General features: G+C 46.9%; 1 protein-coding gene across 1 annotated transcript in view; it reads left to right on the plus strand.

Moving 5' to 3' along the window:
* The window catches only part of LIPC (lipase C, hepatic type), a 152,293-nt gene that overhangs the window by 13,583 nt on the left and 119,746 nt on the right, over nucleotides 1–18,964 (plus strand). The window contains exon 2 of the mRNA XM_032417406.1: nucleotides 5,914–6,040. Coding sequence (XP_032273297.1) covers nucleotides 5,956–6,040 — 85 coding nt within the window. The 5' untranslated portion in view covers nucleotides 5,914–5,955. The remainder of the gene's footprint in view (nucleotides 1–5,913; nucleotides 6,041–18,964) is intronic.

Below are 18,964 nucleotides of genomic sequence, written 5' to 3' on the forward strand. Positions count from 1 at the left end.
GAAAGAGCTCAACTATTTGCTCGCTAGTTACTTGGCTCTTCACTTTAGACTGGGAACGAGAGAGCCACGGAGCTTCCAGGGACCTAGGAAGTCCTCCCATCCAATCTATATCAGTTAGACATGTGACCTTGGGCAAGGAATCTGGGAGCCTCCGTTTTCTCACCTGTACAATGGGGGAAATAATTCCTACCTCATTTGTTACCAAAATCAAGTGAGCTCTGACTGCCAAGAGCTGTTAAAGGCGCCTTCCACGTGATAACGTTTGATCTCATGATTCCATTTTACAGGTGGGAAAACTGAGCCAGAGAGAGGTAACAGAATCTGCCTGGGGTTGCAAAACCAGTCAGAGGCAGAGCGGATGCAAAGTTTATCTGCAAAGTTTTATCAGTAAAGGCATGATGATCTCACTGAATAAATACCTGCTTGTATTGTTTGAAACACTTCATTCTTTCAAAGAATCTAAAACATTACCTGCAAACTTGTTTTCACCTTTCATTTGTTTACTGATCTTAAAAAAAAAAAAAAAGTAAAACGATAAGGAAAGGTTAAACTCCAGGCCAACCCCTCTCCAAACGAGGACATGTTTCAAGCTTTCTTGTTTTTGCCATACTCCCACATGGTATAAGAATGTCCACACACTGATCAGTGACCCAATACAAGCTTGGTCATTTTCCCGGTGGCAGCCTGCCCCCCGGCAGCACTAAGGGAAGGTGACATGATCCTGAAAGCATCATAAATTTCATCTTGGAAGTGGAATGCGGTGAAGGTGTAGGAAAGAAAGCCCTGTGAAGTCCCAAGGAAAACCAAACACATAGGGATTAAGGGCTAGTGGTTGTTAAGGAATCTGACTCCGGGCTCAGATGGCCCTGATTTCCCCCCTCTCTGCCTTTTCCTGGGAAGATACGGTTTTGTCCCAGTTCTTAATCTCTTAAATCTCAACCGCACAATGAGGGAAATAATAGTACCAGCCCAAAAGTTATTGTTTCCGTTACTCTTGTCTGAGAACTCCAACCCGGGGCTGCCTCTCTTGCATATCCCCAGTTTCTGAAGATGAAAGCAAGAACGGCTGATTCTGAATATAAAACTCCATTTCTTTCATAAGTGAACTTCACCGTGATCCCCTGGCTTCTCCCCACCAGGGACTTGCTCTCTTTATCTCTGTAAAATATTTATTTCTTTTCTTCTGATTAACTTTCTTATCACCATTACACTAAAGGAAAAGATGACAGGCAGGTCATCAAATGCCAGTCTCTTGAAATTTCCATTTCTTCAAGAAGCTTTTCAAATTAAAAGAGAGCAAGAATTGGGCAATTTTTAAGAATCTAATTATAAAACCATTATTATTTTAGACCGAGGATTACAGACAGTGCTGATAACTCTGCAGGAGGCTCCAGCTTCCATGGGGCTCAGGCCTGCCCCCTTTTCAGTTCATGGGAAATGAAGATTCCCCCATAAACTGCTGGGCTTTCTTCAGCATGGAAGTGACTACAGATTCCACTAATCAATCTACTGACTGTTCCAATGTATTGATGGAGTCAACCACATTTCAGTTAGGTCATTAAGGCCTGGGAACCACTCTATCCCTCTACGGTAGAGTCTTCACACCTTTTCAATGGTTCACCTTTATCAGTTCAAAAAAACTTTGGGGTTCTTGGGTGGCTCAGTAGGTGAAGCATCTGACTCTCGATTTCAGCTCAGATCATGATCTCAGGGTTGTAAGATCGAGCCCTGTGTCAGGCTCCACACTGAGTGTAGAGCCTGCTTAAGATTCTCTCTCTCCCTCTGCCTCTGCCCCTCACCCCTGCACGTGCACTCTCTCTCTCTAAAAACAAACAAAACAAACAAACAAAAAAAACTTTAATACTCCACCCCACCAAATATATGGGTAGTTATATGCTTGTAAATTATATATCACCAATATATTCCATAGTGTATATTCTAATTGTATAGTATGAATGTATTATAAACATTATATATACACACAAAATTTTCTAAGGTGATACCTTAGTCCATCTGGGCTGCTATAATAGATTATCACAGACTGGGTAAATAACAGAAATTTATAAACAACAGAAGGCTGGAAGTCCAAGATCAAGGGACCGGCAGATGCAGTGTCTGGGGAGGTCCTCATAGATGGCCATGTTCTCACTGTAACCTTGTAGAAGCAAAGCAGCAAGGGATCTGTGTGGGGTCTCTTTTATAAGGACACTCCCACCACTCGTGAGGGCTTGCCCTTGGGACCTAGTCACCTCCTAAAGGCCACACCTCTAATACCATCACCTTGGGAGTTATGCTTTTAACATATGAATTTTAGAGGGGTACCAATAATCAGCCTAGAACAGGAGATATAAAGACATCTGAAAGGCCTATTATTTCCTTCCTGTGCCCTGATAGACCTCACAAGCACCAGTTGGAGGCAACTGTTCAAACTTTGTGTGACAAAGAACAGCCTGGAGAACTTTAGAATGAAGGTTCTTCGGACCTCAGCCCCAGAAGCTTTAATTGGATTGTTCTTGGGATGGGCCTCAAACCCATCCTCTCCCCAAGCTCTGGGACTAACTCTGATTCCAATGCTCAGATTTTGGAGCCACTGGTCCAGACCCTTCTGTTTTCCTACCCTTCTCACTTTATCACTGTGGTCCTGCTGTTATCTATCTCCTGGAGACCCTCTTGATTCCCTAGGTAAATTAAAAACAAGTCAGCAATAATAATAGCTGTCATTTATCATTTCCTGCAGGCCAACATTGCTTCACCTCTTTCCGTGACCCCCTCTAATCCGATCAGGAAGGCATTTGCAGTCCCTATACAATGAAGGGCAACAGTTAAAGCTCCGAACACTCACATCTTGCCTAGGTCATCCCGTTAGAAAGTGATAGGCCAGGGATTTGAACCTAGAGCTCTCTCATTCCAAAGCTTCGACTTTTGACCACTGAGCATGTTGCCTCCAAAATAAGTCACTACATGAGCTGAATTTCAAGTATGAACCAGGCACATGGCTGGGCACTTCACATGCAAATCTCTAATACTATGACATATCTGCTTTTGTACAGGGATGGATCTCAGTCTGAAAATTCTGGTGTACAAGACATGTCTCTATTTTCTGTAAGCCATTGGAATTATTGACTCCAAACTCGTGTTTTTCAGGCCCTCTGGATTTCTCCTTTCCATCCCCACCCCATTATGCCATAGTTCTGGATCAGACACAACCCCAGGCCTGGGGGTGAGGGTGGCACCTGGTTCTCTGTCACCCATCCACACAAGTGGCCACTGAGGGGCCTGTCCTCCCCATCTTACAGGAGCTGTTAGCCCTGGAGCTCACTGCTGCTCCTACTTCATGCCAGGCATGGGGGCATCTTTTGCCCATCTGCCAACACCACACAGCCCTATCGTCTTTGGGTTCTTACCATCTTCCGGCAGGGTTTCTGGGAAGCCAAGTTTTGGGAAAACGAAAGATTTGTAGAATTGCCCTTCTTAAGAGGGAGGAAGAGCAAGGGAGAGAGATGTCAGGAGAAAAATAATAGTAAGTTGGTATTTCAGAATCTCTGGCTCATGTTATCCCATTTTACAGGGGAGGAGATGCAGCTTGTTAAGGTTAAGTTAGATTTTGCTCAGCTAGTAGATGGTAGACCCAGCATCCTCAGGCCCTGGAAACCTCATTCTCTGTGAAGTCCTCCTCTCTCCCCTGCCAGGAGTCTCCCTGGCCAGCTTCAAGGAAACACAACAGAGCTGGTGCATTAAAACCACCACAGAAGGGTGATGGGCCAGGCAGGCAGAGCTTGGGCAGATGGGAGCAGACAGCACCCCTGAAAGGGAACCAACATCTCTCCTCCTATCCCGGCCCAGGAAAGCCTCACAAAACAAACTGGCATGAAATGATAGTAGAGAAATTCTTGGTGAAGCCGGGACTTTTGAGAGCTAGAACTTTGAAGACCTCTTCCCATGTAGAAAGTGGTAAGAGAGTGTACTCTGCAGAAATTTGGGAGGGAGGGGTCTTGGCATTCCGGAGCTGCTTGGATTCACTGGTATCTTGCTGAGTTAATTGGCAGAGCAGAACCCCCAAGTTATCTAACTGCCTGCTCCACATTTCCAGTTGACTGTCCGAGAGGCATCTCAAAGGCCACAGGGCCAAAGCTGATTGCATCATCTTCCTCCACCAAAACTGCTCCATTCACAGCCTTCCCCACCTCAGCTGATATCAACCCCATTGTCCACTTGCTCGAGGCAAAGTCCTTGAAGTCATCCTCAACGCATCTCTTTGCCTTGCATCTCACTGTCCAGTAGTCAGGAAATCCTGTTGCACCCACCTTCCAAATATATCCAACACATCCACCACTTCCCAATTCCACTATTACCACGCTGAAGCAAGCCCCCATCACTTCTCACTGATCACTGCCATGACCTCCTCACATTCTCCCCCACTTGCACTCTTGCTCATTTATAATCTGTTCCTAGCCTCGAAAACCAGAATGGTTTTTTTTTTAAATAATATAAAATCACGTCACTCTTCTGCTCAGAATGGTTCCCTATGTCTCAGATCATAAAAGTCCAAGTCTTTATAAGGGTGTCTCCTTGTTGTTCCTGGAACATACCAGGCACACTCTTACCTCAGGGCCTTTGCACTGGCTACTCTGTCCCAATATGTCCACAGAGGCTACTTACTGAAACCCTCATTTAAAGTTCAACTTCCCAAAAAGGCTCACCCTGACCATTCCATTTAAAATCTGAACCTCGGGGCACCTGGGTTGCTCAGTTGGTGAAGCATCTGCCTTCGGCTCAGGTCATGATCCCAGAATTCTGAGATCAAGCCCCGTGTTGGGCTCCCTGTTCAGCCAGGAATCTGCTTCTCGCTCTGCCCCTCACCCTGCTCGTGCTCTCTCTCTCAAATAAATAAATAAAATCTTTAAAATTTTTTTTAAAAATCACTACCTCCCCCACCCCCGTAATTCTGCTATACTTTCTTTTTCCATAGCTCTCACTGTATTCTACAATCTCTATAAATCTCTGATTTATTATGTCTATTGTCTATCATCTGAGTCGTCCCACCCCCAATGGTACATAAGCTTCACAAAGACAGGAACGTTCATCTGTTTTGTTCGCTTGAATGTCCCAAGTGCCTAAAATAGGGCCTGGCATATAGTAGGTATGCAAAAAAAAAAAAAAAAAAATGTTGAACAAATAAAGTTTAAATAAAACTAGAGACCCAAAGAATATCATGAGAGTCGCACACAGGAACATTTCCCCTGCCTGGTTTTGCCGAGTGGCCTGACTTCTCAGTCCTCTATACAGTGGGAGCATTAATTAGCACAGAGGAGGAGAGTTTATTCTAGGGTCATCTCCCAAAGGGGCCCCCAGCAAGGGCATCCAGTCCTGCATCTTTGCTCCTTCCTACACTGACGTTAGAGGTTTTCTGTCCCTTTCAGCTATAGAAACCTCGTCCCACCACCACTCTTTAACTTCAGGCACCAGCAATTTTGCTAAACCCAACAGAAAATGGACCCTCTGGTAGCTCTCTGCGTCCCAGAGCCCTTTTCTTTTTCTTTGTGCTTAGCCTGCAATTTGAAATACCTCTGCCATGAGCCAACATCCCCAACACAGTGATGACAGAGGGAGAGCAAGGCAACCCCTGACCTTTGACAGAATTTCCAAACACATTAACTTTAAATTGATTAATTTGGAACTGTGACCTTGGCCCAAGAAGGTAAGAATATATGACAAGATATTTTATTTTCAAAATGTATCAGGATTTAAAAAGAGCTTTTGTATATCAACCTTTGTTGTATTCGAAATAGTTAGACCTGGGGTTGGGGTCTAGTCAGAGAAGCGAACACTGGATACCATGGCTAAAGGTTAATTATTAATGAGCAGGCGTCCCTAACAAAGTACCAATAGGCAATCTGGTCTCTTTAACTTCAGAAATTAGCAAGAAGACCTCGGACCCCGGGTGAGACAGGAGAAATGGAAAGTCCCCCGTGTGTCTCTATTTTCTTGGTTTTGTGCATCTTTATCCAATCAAGTGCCCATGGACAAAGCCTGGGACTAGGTAAGAGCTTGCCTTTTATGCGGAGATGGGCATGGATTTTCTTTTTTAAATGTCTGTCTTTGCGATGAATCCAAGTGGTTCTTGATGGTGTGGGACAGAGCTTGGTTCTTAGTGGAGTCACGGGTCACAGGACAAGCTGCCATTTGTGCAAGATTGAAATTTTAGGAGATGTTTCTGGGGGTAGACGTCTAAATGCACTCGCAGCTTACACTGAAGTCTCTCCCATGTCTGATTCAGAATTAGTCAAGCTAAGACTTGGATGGAGAATGATCTGAAAGAGTTTTGGATCTTCCTGAGCGCTAACTTGGCATCTAATTTGTGGCTGGGGAGCATAGTTTGCAACGAAATGCTCCATCTCGCTGAGGTTGTCTGATTGTCGGCTCTCTGGGAGGAGAGAGGGATTTGTAGAGTCCTGTTTCCAGTCAGGTCTAAAGGAGAGACAGCGTTGCAGATTTTCTGGACTTCATTTTTTTCTGCCAAAGGTTTACTGTGAGACTGAGGAATCCAACAGCAGTCACACCTGTTTGATCTGTAAATTCATAAACTAGATTGATGGCCAAAGACAGATCCAAATGTTTGGTCAGGTAGGTGGATTCCCGGTTCCTGGCTAAACAGAGCATTGGATCAATAAGTGACAGGTATGAAGTACACTGAACAATGTGACCAAATAGACAGGTATTTGGGACTTTTTTGTGTGTGCTGGTCAAGAGCTAGTAACTCTAAGGTAGAAGCTTTAGATTTTTCTTTCCTCAAAGACTATGCTTGGAAGGAGCTCCAAAAACCTTGAGAGTGAGGAATTTAGTAACCAATATCCCTGCAAATTCCAGAATCTTGTTTCCCTTTAAAAATTTTTTTTATTTTAGTATTATTTTATATCGTAGGCCGGTTAATAACTGATTAGTAGTATTAATTATTTACCATATACTGAGCATTTTCTGTGCCAAACATGTGCTCATTATTTTGCATACATCATCCTGTGTATGAAGTCAGGTCCAAAAATGACAATAAGAATTTAGAGCCAAACAGGCAAAATTGCTGATGATTTTTATTCCCTGGGTAGACGAGGATTTTGCTGAAGGACCTGTCCTGACCTTCGGTCCAGAATGTTGTTTTTGTTTGCTTATTTTCTATCAAAGTATAATATATATCAAGAAAAGTGCCTGTGTCTTAACTGCCCAGTGAATTTTCTTCGTAGTCGGAACCTGCATCCGAGAAGCTTCCTTTGTGTACTCCTTGAGCCTTAACATAGATTATTTTGCCTTGAGGGGAACTTTTCGTTAATGAAAGCATAAAGCCTGTGCTCTTTTGCCTCTGGCTTCTTTCACTCGACATTACACTGGTGAGCTTCATCGGGGCACGTGTATGTGGTGGTGACTCATTCATTCTGGTGGCAGAAGCATTCCGTCCTGTGAATACACCTCCCTCCGTGTATCCATGGTGCTGTCGATTGGCCCAGAGTGTTTGTTAGTGGAGACGCCCAGGCTGGAAGCCGTCAGTGCCAAGGAGGAGGCTGCAGGGCAGGACAGCTTCCCCCAGGCTGCTGGGCATTGTCCAGACTTCCTTCAACGGATCTTGTGTTGGTCAGCTACGGCTGTCCCAGGGCCCGGTTTGTCCAAAAGCCGAGGGAAGCAGCCACGGCTAGCAGGAGGGTTCTTCAGGGGAAAGGATCAGAGTCGGGAGGTCTCTTGTTGCCTTGAGAGCAGAATCCCTTGGCAAAATTCTTCCTGCAAGGAGTGATCCAGATCTATGTGTATGATGCTTGTGCACCTTCCAAGACTGGCTGCAAGCAAGCGCCCGCCGTGGAGGCCTTGTCAGACGGGTATCTAGACTGGTGGTCCTCAACCCGCCCCAGGGGACATTTGGCAATGTCCAGAGACATGTTTAATTGTCACAGTTGGGGAGAGAGTGCTATTGGCATGTGGTGGGCAGAGGCCAGGGATGCTGCTAAACATTCTACAATGCACGTGGCAGTCCCCACAACAAGTGAACCAGGGCAAAGTGTCCATAGTGGGTCGAGTGCTGGGAGACTCTGGTCCATACCAAGCTCCCACTGTCACTGGCCATGGGCCAGGAAGAACTCCCCCAAGGACCTTTCTTCCTTAACCCCACCCCTCCCAGCCTCTTTTTGTGTTTTTGAATGACTTGACTCATGGACCCACTAAGGTACTATGCACCCAGTACGTGCCGGATGTTATCCTGTCCTCGCCATGGCGGAGAGTCGGCCAGCATTTAGGTCCCATGGCTGTTCAGAGCAGAGCAGGGAGAAGCAAGGAGAGCTCGATCTGTCTGGCTGAGGCTCCGGGCCTCTCTTTCCACTGTGCTCACTCCCAGTGAGTGGACAGCCAGAGGCCCCTCGAAAACAATTCCGCTCAGGTCCCATCCAGAAAGACAGATTGGGGCGGTCGTTCCAATCTGTCAGCGTCAAGGGGAACAGGATATGTGGAGCCTCCTGAAGACCCCAGGACACAGAGCTACCATCACCCTCATCCCCAGACCTCACTGCTTGAGGCCCAGACCCACCCCACTGGTGTTGCCATGACAGCCCACACTGCTCTCAAACGGAAGCTGCCGCTCCCAGCCCCCAGCAACCCCACCCTCCAGGTGTCCACCACTGCCTCCGCCCCCCCTCCCTCCCAATCCCAGCTGCAGCTTCCAAAGCCCGGAAGCAGCTGACACGCACCCACCCAGTCCCTCACTCATTCAGCCACTGTGCGCCAGGATGCGCCATATATCTAAGGCAGGCCATGAACACAGCTGCTCTCAAACTTCTTGGTCTCAGGAAGCCATTACATTCTCAAACATTCTTCAGGACCCCAAAGAGCTTTCTTTGTATGGAATACAGCTATCAATATTTACCATATTAGAGACCAAAACTGAGAAAGTTTTATAAATGTTAATGCCTTTAAAAATAACAGCAAACTCATTGCATGTCAATACGTATACTATTATGAGAAATGCCTGGTATTTTCCAAACATCAACAATAAAAAGGGAGTCCGAAGACTGACATTGTTTTACAAAGAAGTGTTGCCAATTTCTTTAATGTCTGGCTTCATGGGAGAGGGCTGGATTCTTCTGTTTCTGTATTTAGTGGATTGTGATGTGTTGCTTTGTTTGGAGTACATGAAGAAAATCGACCTCATATATAGGCCACATATAGGCCATCCCGAGGGCCTTGGCGCACACACAGAACCACTGCATTTGGGCAGTAGACAGTGTACAACTGCCCAGCCAGCCCCCAGCCCCAACTCCCACCCCGAGCTGTCAAATCAGGGGTGGACCAGGGGTGGGGAGGTGGGAGCCATGTACCCCAGAAGTCAGTAATAAGGAGGCCATCTTCCAGAGGGAATGTAAATACAATAAAAGAACCTCCTAAAAGTTGGTCTTTTTTTCATTATCACAATTCTCAATAATGTCAGTGATAAAAATAAACCTCCTACCCCCTCAAAATGGTTTTTTGACCAAAGTGGCAAACAACTGCCATGGTTACTGTTGAGTTTCATTAATATATATGTAACCTTCAAATGATCACATTTTTATTACTTATCCTTTAATAAATATGAAGTTCTCCAACGATGTTAATTTTGAGAACACCCCGTTATGTGGTTGGCCCCTGACACTCACCCATCAGGTGACGTGCTCACTGCAGGTGTCATGGTTTCGAATCCTCCCAGCTGGCTTTGACCATCTCATGTCTCCAACCCCTGTGGTACTTACTGCATTCTCCTACATTTAAACAGCAAATTCAAAATCAAAGATGATACCATAGTGATTGTGAAGACAAGGAAGCAAAACCTGAGAACTTCCATGCTGTTATCTTATGTGACCACTTAGAGTTATGTTTACAGTGTAAAACAGTAAGACAGATATTACAATGAACTGGGACGTGTAATATAGTTGGCCCTTGAACAACGCGTGGATTAGGGGCAGTGACTCCTCATGTAGTCTAAAATCCACATACAATTTTGGCTCTCCCAAAACTTAACTACTAACAGCCTACTGTTGACCAGAAGCCTTACTGATAACATAAACAGTCGATTAACACATACATGTATATGTATTATATGTATTCTTACAAGAAAGTAAGCTAGAGAAAAGAAAAAGTTATTAAGAAAATCATAAGGAGGGGTGCCTGGGTGGCTCAGTCGTTAAGCGTCTGCCTCTGGCTCAGGTCGTGATCCCAGTGTCCTGGGTTCAAGCCCCGCATCGGGCTCCCTGCTCTGCGGGAAGCCTGCTTCTCCCTCTCCTTCTGCCTCTGCTTGTGTTCCCTCTCTCGCTGTGTTTCTCTCTGTCAAATAATAAAATCTTTAAAAAAAAAAAAAAAAACATAAGGAAGAGAAAATAAATTTACAGTACTGTGCTGTATTTATGGGGGAAAAATCATCCACGTGTATTTGCACTCACACAATTCAAATCTGTGTTGTTCCAAGACTCAACTATATTTTGTTTGGTAAGTAAAAATTTTAGTTCTTACAGGAAATACTCTTAATGCATTTGAGTATCTTCAAAGTTGCAATGTGTTCTTCCTCTTAAATTGTTCATTGCTCTAAAACTAAAGAACCAATTAAGAAAACAGCGATTCCTGATTTTTGCAATATTACTGAAAATAACTTTGTCTTACAGAGCAGAGGCATATTAAAATGAAGCATATCACTGAGTCTAATAAAGGAGATAAGATGTGTATATAAAATTTTCTCGGCTAGGACACGTAATGTGATGAGTACCACTAGAGAGGAGTACAGTGGGTTGAATGTTTGTGTTTCCTGCAAATTCATGTTGAAATGCTAACCCCAAATGACGGTATATGAGGTGCGGCCTTTGGGAAATGATTTGGTCATAAGGGTGGAGCCCTCTGAATGGGATTAGTGCCCTTATAAAAAGGACTCCAGAGAGCTTGCTCTTTTTCCAACCTGTGAGGAAACCAGGAAACAGACTCTTACCAGAATCTGACCACTCTGGCACCCGGGTCTCAGACTTCCAGCCTCCAGAACCACGAGAAATAAATTTCCGTTGTTACGAGCCCCCCAGTCTGTGGCACTTTGTTACAGCAACCCAAATGGACTAGAACAAGGAGCAGGGGAGAGGCCAAAGGGCTGACTTCGAAGCACAGGGAGAGCTCTGGGGAGGCCGGCAGCATTTGAGCATGGTCTCACAGGGTGGAACTGGAGCAAAAGAGGAGGTTTTCCTTGTGCATAAGCAAAGGTACAGAGCCCGGAAAGTGCACATGTTTTTCAAGCCCAAACACCTCCCCAAAACAGGCCTTCTGGGATGAAGAAAAGCAAAGCAAATCGCAGGTAGGTAGATTGACAGCTGGCCTGGGTCCCAAGTGCCAAATACTGGAAACAACTGGAATGCCTAACAATAAATCACCCAGCTAGCGCGCGAAGTCCAACTTTAAACAAGTATTGTTTCAAATGCCGACTAAAGTACTAAAAGTTCCAGGCACTTCTGGGGGTAATCAAGACGGAATTCACAAATGGAAGGCTTAATGTTGGCCCTCGGGTGCTCACAGTGTAACACCAGCGATATTAACCTGGCTCGAGGGGGGTGCCATCGGAGAGTCTTGCTGCCTCCTTGGACGGCACCCAAGGCCGAGCGTCTGTGCACTTTGACTGGGGGAGAGAGGTCATAAGATTGGCAGATTATCAAAGGGACCTGTGACCTCCAAAAAGTTAAATAACAACTGGTCTTGTAGCTTTTAAAAGTAAGTATACGGAAATTCTACACACAAGAAAGTGGGGGAAAAAACAGAACTAAATAACCTACCTATTGAATCACAACTATGAAAAAACGGTATACATGTATACGGCTAGGGATTAGAAGTATATTTAAAGATATATATATATACATATATATATAAAGAATTTTTAAGGCCATAGAGTGTGGGTTTTTTTTTTTTTTAAGTATTTATAAGTAAGAGAAAGAATTAAAATTTTAAAAAAATCCTGATTAGCTGCAATTAGATTGGTCTTGGATTTGTTGTCCCAAGGGCACCACTGGGAAAGGGCTGTACCTAGCACTGTCACTTCAGACCTTCACTATCATAGGCTCAGGCCCAGAATTATCCCCCCAGTGGGACCTACGAATTCCTGATAGGCCTCAGGAAGGGGAAGGTCATTTGTGAGTAATGTTGCAGGTGACATCCAGAGATGGAGCTCGCTCGTGGGGAATGCACAGGGAACCAGAGTCCAGCATGCTGGTGACATGCTATCTTCTCTGTGCTAAAGGGCAGATCTCATCCACTGCCAGACTTCCTGGCCCAACCCCTCGAGCCCTCCTGAGGGTAACACACCCAGAGAGGACAAGCCTGGGGTAAGAGGACAGGCCCGTCTTCCACCCTGCTTGCCTTTCCCAGGGGACCCAGGACTAGCACCCATCTTCTTTCATTCTGGGTCAAGTGAATAGTACATTTTTTCAAAAAGAAACAGAGTGGCTAATTGTGGAAGAAACTGATTGGGGCTGGGAACTGACCGTAACGCATGAATCACCAAGTGAGTAATCCAGCCAAAAGCCAACTAGCCAGTTCAGAGATGCCCGCTGCCACCTTCTCCCTGCCCTGTTTCCCGCACCAGCTGCCACAGTGCCACAAGGCATGCTGGGTCTTCGTAGGCCAGTCATCAGGGAGGGGAAAAGAGAGTGGGGGCTGGTCCACAGGCAGGGCTGAGCAGTCCCAGTTACATTCTCCACGGGAATGGATCCATGCTGACCTCAGCCTGGTGTCCCTGACATCCACGGGATCCGTGGAAGGCAGAGGGACAGCCATTCTCACAGCCAGGAGGGTGATGATATGCAGGTTCCCAGGAGGGTGTCCATTTGACAGAGGGGCCCTCTCTGAGGGGCTGAGGTCCACCCACTAGGGAAAGGGACTGGCCAGGGCCAAGCAGGACATCTGGATCCCTGCCAAGCAGGCTGGGGGTCATGGCTGGACCTCAGCCTGTGTGGAAACCAGGACAATGGGAGGGAGCACAGCCAGCCCTGCAGGGAGGGGAGCTCCCCCTCAGGCACCAGCCTAGGGCAAGGAGACAGACTCCAAAGGGCTCTTCCGCGCTGAAAGACTGGGGTGCCGCCCATGCTTGTCAAGAGAAGGTGCACTTCATAGACACAGCCACAAGGTAGCGCAGTGAGGACCCAACTGCTTCAGGATTTCAGGAGGGGGTTTCAGGCTTGGGAGAATCCCAGTTTCTGGATGACTCTGGAAAACTCAGGGCTGTTGGCTAACCTCCCTTTCCTCTCTGTTTGTGACTCTATTTCCGGGAACACTCAAAGTTTTGATTTTTCCACAGTGGTGCTTGGTGGGGAGGGGCGAGATGAAGAGAAAATCAAAAGCCTCAAAGGGGAGGCCTCCTTGTCTGCCCAAGAGCATTTTCACCTCCACATATGCAAGTTCACCCGGGTTCTGGTGAAGTACGGGAAACACAGCTGTTCCGGGAAGTGTTGTGTGGCCTTTCAGAATAGTTCTGATGAAGATGTGGAGGTGGCAGGACTGAACAGTATTTACAGTATTTATGTTAAGCGGGAAAAAACTTGTGCGGGTCCTGGTGATTACAACCCTGTGAAAATACGTGTGAGGAAAACAAATACTAGAAGAAAATGTACAAGAATGTTTATACTTCAGTTGAATGTATATCTAATTTCTTGTCTCTTCCAAAATTTTTATAATGTTATAGTGTGTATTTGCGTGTGTGTGCGTGTAGTAGATTTACTTTAATGATTTGAATAATTTTAAACATAAATTTATATCAAAATGATAAAATGGCCTTGACCAGATCGGTGGTTCTCAGACTTCAGTGTACATCAGAATCTTATTAAAATAAGGTCATCTTAAATCTTATTCATAAAATAAATAATCCTACTATATTTATTAAATAAATAAATCATATTAAAGTAAGATTTCTGGTCCCTGGCTGCAGAGTTTTCTAATTCAGTGGGGCCTGGGGCAGGCCTGGGAATTTGCATTTCTGACGTGGTTCCAAGTGCTGTCACTGATCTGGGACAACACGTGGAGAACTACTAGGAAAACAAAATAGCTAGTCAATGGCAAAACAAGACTTGAACCCAGGTGTCCCGACTTCCAGGCTTCGGGCTCTTCCGACAGAAATAACGCAGGCCTCCAGGGCAAATCTGGCTTCATTTTGAAGTTTCCTGGTAGGGAAGGGGGTGTAATCAACATTGACTGATCCTGCATTTTTACCTCCCTCAAGGGTAACCGTAGCCCAAATAATACAAAAACCCCATGATATTCATGGCAATTTATTCCTCCAAAATAAAATATGGGCATGGCAAAAAGAAAGTGATTCTTGAAATGAAGAGAAATCCCCAAGCTGAGACTTACTTGTAATTGGTGGGAAATTACTAGCTGCAATAGCTAATGAACCTACACAGTGAACCCCTCCTCAGCAGGCCTGAAAACAGGATCAAGAAAATTCTTTTCAGATGAGCTGGGCATTTCCAAAAGCTAGGCAGAGCCATGGATTCTCAGTTGACTAGAGGACTGGTCTTTCTGATTGTGAAAAACTTTCCAGTGACAAATGTTCCAGCTTCCTTGTCCCAAGAGAATCCCAAATAGTGAAAACAACATCCTGCTTGATACTGAAACATAACAAGATCAACAGCAGCAAATTACAGCATTCATTAACCACCTACTGTGTACCAGGCCCCATGGGCAGTACCAAACCGCATCCCTGTACATACAAAAATGAAAAAGCACATTTCATTTCATCAAGGAGCTTCCCAACTGACGGGGTCTCTGGCTCCCTACAGGGGCAAGGGTGCGTGCGTGCGCGCGTGCGTAGATTAGAGATCGGGAGAAGCATAATTTCAATACAATGTGGTAAGTGCACAAGTAACATCACATACAAACATCATCAGGCCCTGAGGCAGAAAAGGTCAGCTGGAAAGATAGAGGAAGTGATATTTGGGTTGAGTTCTGAAGGAAAAGATGTGGAAGGACGTGGCAAGCAGAAGGAAAAGCATAAACCAGTCTTGGACACTTGAAAAAGGATCATGAAATTGGGAAGCCCAGAGACGTTTGCCGCGGCCCAGGGTGGGCCCCCTAAAAAGAAATGGCCGGAGGTGAGGGTCTCCGAGGCCAGGCTATGGAGTTTAGCCCTCACCCTGGAGCCACAGGGCCACCACTGAGGTTGGTGTTTTTAAAAAAAAAAATTTAAAAAAAAGGAGGAATGAGGCTGCTGGCTGCCTTTTTGCTGGGTGGTTGGCTTTATCTCTCAGCCTGCCTGAAACCACAGCCACTCCCTCGTGGAAGCAATGGTATCAGCAGGAAAAGACAGGGGTGGTGCTCAGAAGTCACCAGCTCTGCAATCTCACCAGGCAGGCACCCACAAACGCTCAGATCTTCCTCCCAGGCAGGCCCCAGCCTTGGGTAAATGTCTTTGAAGTTTTCGTGTTAATTGCTATTCCTCGCACTAAATCGTAGGAGGGATTTACGCCAATGAAATGAGGCAGGCGCACAAAACAGAGGCTTGAATAGGAATCTTCCATTTAAAAAGTACTGTATTCTAAGTCTGGAAAGAGAACTATTTGGAAATTCCACATCGCACTAGCTTAGAGACCCGGAGCAATTTCAACTTGAAAAACTCCTTCCCACCCACGTCTCACCTCTTGCCTCTTACAACATCCCTGTAAAGAATAGTTATTGGGCAGGTATCAGTGTGCCCAACTGACAGATGTAAAAGTTCACCAACCAAAGTCCACCTGGGGCACACTCATCACACTCAAGTTCAAGGCTTATTGACCTTACTGCAGCAAGAAAGACTCCACCCCAGAGAAACCCTGGGGTATCGCAGTGTGAGATGTTAAGGGGGGCTTCTCAGGAGATTGGGTTTTGCTGGCTGAGACGGAGAAGGGGGGGCCATGGGGGTGGTTCTGGCTCGGAGTCTGTCAAGGGGAAGGTGGGCAACTCAATGACCGGATGTCTTCATAATTTAATAATCAGGTAGTTACTGTAAACTCCCGATTGCATGACCTAGTCAATAACGACGTAGCCGGCAGGAAGGGGAGGTGGGGCTAGTGCTGGTTTGATATAGGGGCGGCCTTCGCTGCTATGGGTCGGGACAGGGGAGTGGTTAGTCACCTTCTCGGTTCCTCTTGTCTTGTCGCAGACGTAGACCTAGAAGGTCCTGTCAGCACAGTTTCTGTTTTGTGGCCATCGTCTGTGTTCAGTTGGCAACATCCTGGTGCGGCTGTCCACAGGGCTGGTTTTTGGTGCTGCTGTGTTTTGTTTCCATTTTCTCACACCCCAAGCACCTCGGGGAGTGTCTTCGAGGTCTCTCAGTTGCTCTGTGCCCACTGCACGGCCTTGGGGGGGCTGCCTTCACCTCCTGTGCCTCCGATTTCCCTTGAGTGGCATGCAGGGTCCCTTCTAGCACTGAGACCCCGGGTGTCAGAGGGACTCGTTGAGAGGTCACCACGGTGCCCTCAGACCATCACTGGCTGCCTCATCTGAAGTCAGCTGTTTAAATGTTAACGGGAGAGAAAAATATGAAAGCCAAGTTCTATGCCCTTTAAACATGAGACATTGCCCAGTGCCTTAACCCTAGGGCAACTCAATTGCCTTGAGCGATTCAAAGGCTCCCAAACACCAGGAGGACAAAGGCACAATTCTGTAAGAACAATCCAAGCAGTAAATGACCATCAGACCATTTCTTTCCCCATGCCAGTTTCCTCCAGGGCCGGACGCCCACGTGGGCTTGCCTGAAAGGCCAGGGGCGGGAGAAGCCTCCCAAGGTCCCTGGGATTCTCACTGATGCATATTTCTGGCGATGCTGGTGTCCCCCTCAGAGCCCACACGGGGATCTTGGCCTTCAGAGTATCCTACCATGGGTGTCAGCGCCAGGGGAGCCTGGGACATACTCTGAGCCTCTCTGGGCCTGACCACTTCTAACCGAACACTTACCCTCCCCACACCCACTATGAGTGATGGCCACGCCCAGCAGGAAACCTGTGTGTGGACAAAGTTCTAGTCCCTCGTATCTCAGCTTCCTTCATAGTCCCTGGTTCCCAAAGTCAAGCTCGTAAACAAGGTGCAAACACAAACCCAGGCAGCCTGAAGAAAGGAGAGGCCCCATGATGCCAAGACTGAAAGTTCTGGGCCAACTGAAGATAATCCAGGATACTTTTAAAAAGCTAAAATGTTTTTATCCCTCAAGAATCCTCTAGGTACAGGGTTGCTTTCACAGAGCTGGACTCTCCAAGGCTTCTCTGAGACTTGTTGACGCCAGGAGAACACCTGAGAACTCTCCTGAGACTCCCCCTGCAGCCTATAACACAGATCTTGCTGTTTTTCCATGACTAGGTCCCCTTGGCATGTCCATGTCCATGCCCTGGCCACCACCTTCATGCCACACAGAGGGAGGGGCTCCCACCCTTGAGATTCATGATAAGGATGGGTGATATTGAATCAAAAAGAGCTGGAGGTGGGGCACCTGGGTGGCCCAGATGGTTAAACGTCTGCCTTTGGCTTGGGTGATGATCTCCAGGTCCTGGGATCGAGCCCCATGTCAGGCTCCCTGCTCAGCGGGGAGTCTGCTTCTCCCTCTCCCTCTGCCTCTCCCCCTGCTTGTGCTCTCTCTCTTTCTCAAATGAATAAGTAAAATCTTGGGGGAAAAAAAAAGGAAAGAAAGAGCTGGAGGAACACTCATAAGGGAGGGTGGCCGTCAGCCTATCCCCTCCCTGCCCCGGGGAGACACCCAAATGACCGACTCAAGCAAGGAAGTCCACACTGGATGGATGGCATCTGGGATGTAGATTTACTCACGGATTCAGCCACACACCAGTTCTGTGCCAGGCCCGCGCCGGGCCTCCAGCAAATTCAATACTCCTCCAGCGCACTAGCATGCTGGGGCTGCCCTAACAAAGGGCCCGAACAACAGAAATTTCTTTTCTCACAGTTCTGGAGGTTAGAAGTCTAAGATCAAGGTGTTCGTAGAGTTTGGTTTCTTCTGAGGCGTCCCTCCTTGGTTTGTAGTTGGCCACTGTCTGTCCCCTCTTTATCTTCACATGGTCTCCCTCAGTGCGTGTTTGTCCTAATGTCCTTTTTTATAAATCATATGGGATTAGGGCCCATGCCAGTGACCTCATTTAACCCTAATTACCTCTTTGAAGACCCTATCTCCAAAGACGGTCACATTCGGACATTCCGAGGGTTAGGACTTCAACATATGAATGTGGGGAGGGGTGGGGGACACAACTGAGCCCGGAACATCAGCAAACACTTTCAAGACTCTGCTCTGACCCGGGTCCTGGGCCCAGTACTGGGGACACTGTGGATATATCATTGTTCTGTTTGAGCTTCGGCAGCAACCCTCAGGGGCTTCAGGGTTAGAAAAAGAGCTTTATAAATATACATGAAACTGAAAAGTGAGTAGTAAGTCGGCGTGCTCTGAATCAGGCCCAAACAGGGGAGCCTTTGCTGGGGGGAGGAGGGGTGCAGGAAGTCATGGCCCAGCTGAGAGGCCCAGGAGCCAGCTGGCAGCTGGTGGGGGGAGGGGGCTCAGCCTCTTTCAACAGCATGATTAAGACTTTCTGGCAGCACGAGCAATAACTGGCAGGAAACCAAGAAGGAGCCATTTATCTGGCTCATATTGCGGGTAAGTGATAAAACTTACCCTCTGGCGGGGTGCCTGAAAGACCAATCATCTTTGCTGGAGTGTGCTCAGTGTGAGCCCATACAATGGCTCTCTCTGGCTTTGAGAGGCCATTTTCCCACACAAGCTGTCTTCAGCCAGGCTGTTTCCTAGACTTGCCCAGGGCCTCGGCCAAGGAGAAAGGGCCCAAGGTCAGCTGCCATTTTGTCCGGGGTGCCTGCCTCCCTTGTCTTCACCCCCTGCAGACCCAAAAGGAAAACTGGAGGGTCGGCCCCTGGGGACAAGGCAGCCCTGGGAAGATAAACACTGGGGCCTCCTCCTCAC

The sequence above is a fragment of the Phoca vitulina genome, unplaced genomic scaffold, assembly GCF_004348235.1.
Source record: "Phoca vitulina isolate PV1807 unplaced genomic scaffold, GSC_HSeal_1.0 scaffold20, whole genome shotgun sequence".
Classification (NCBI taxonomy): Eukaryota; Metazoa; Chordata; class Mammalia; order Carnivora; family Phocidae; genus Phoca; species Phoca vitulina.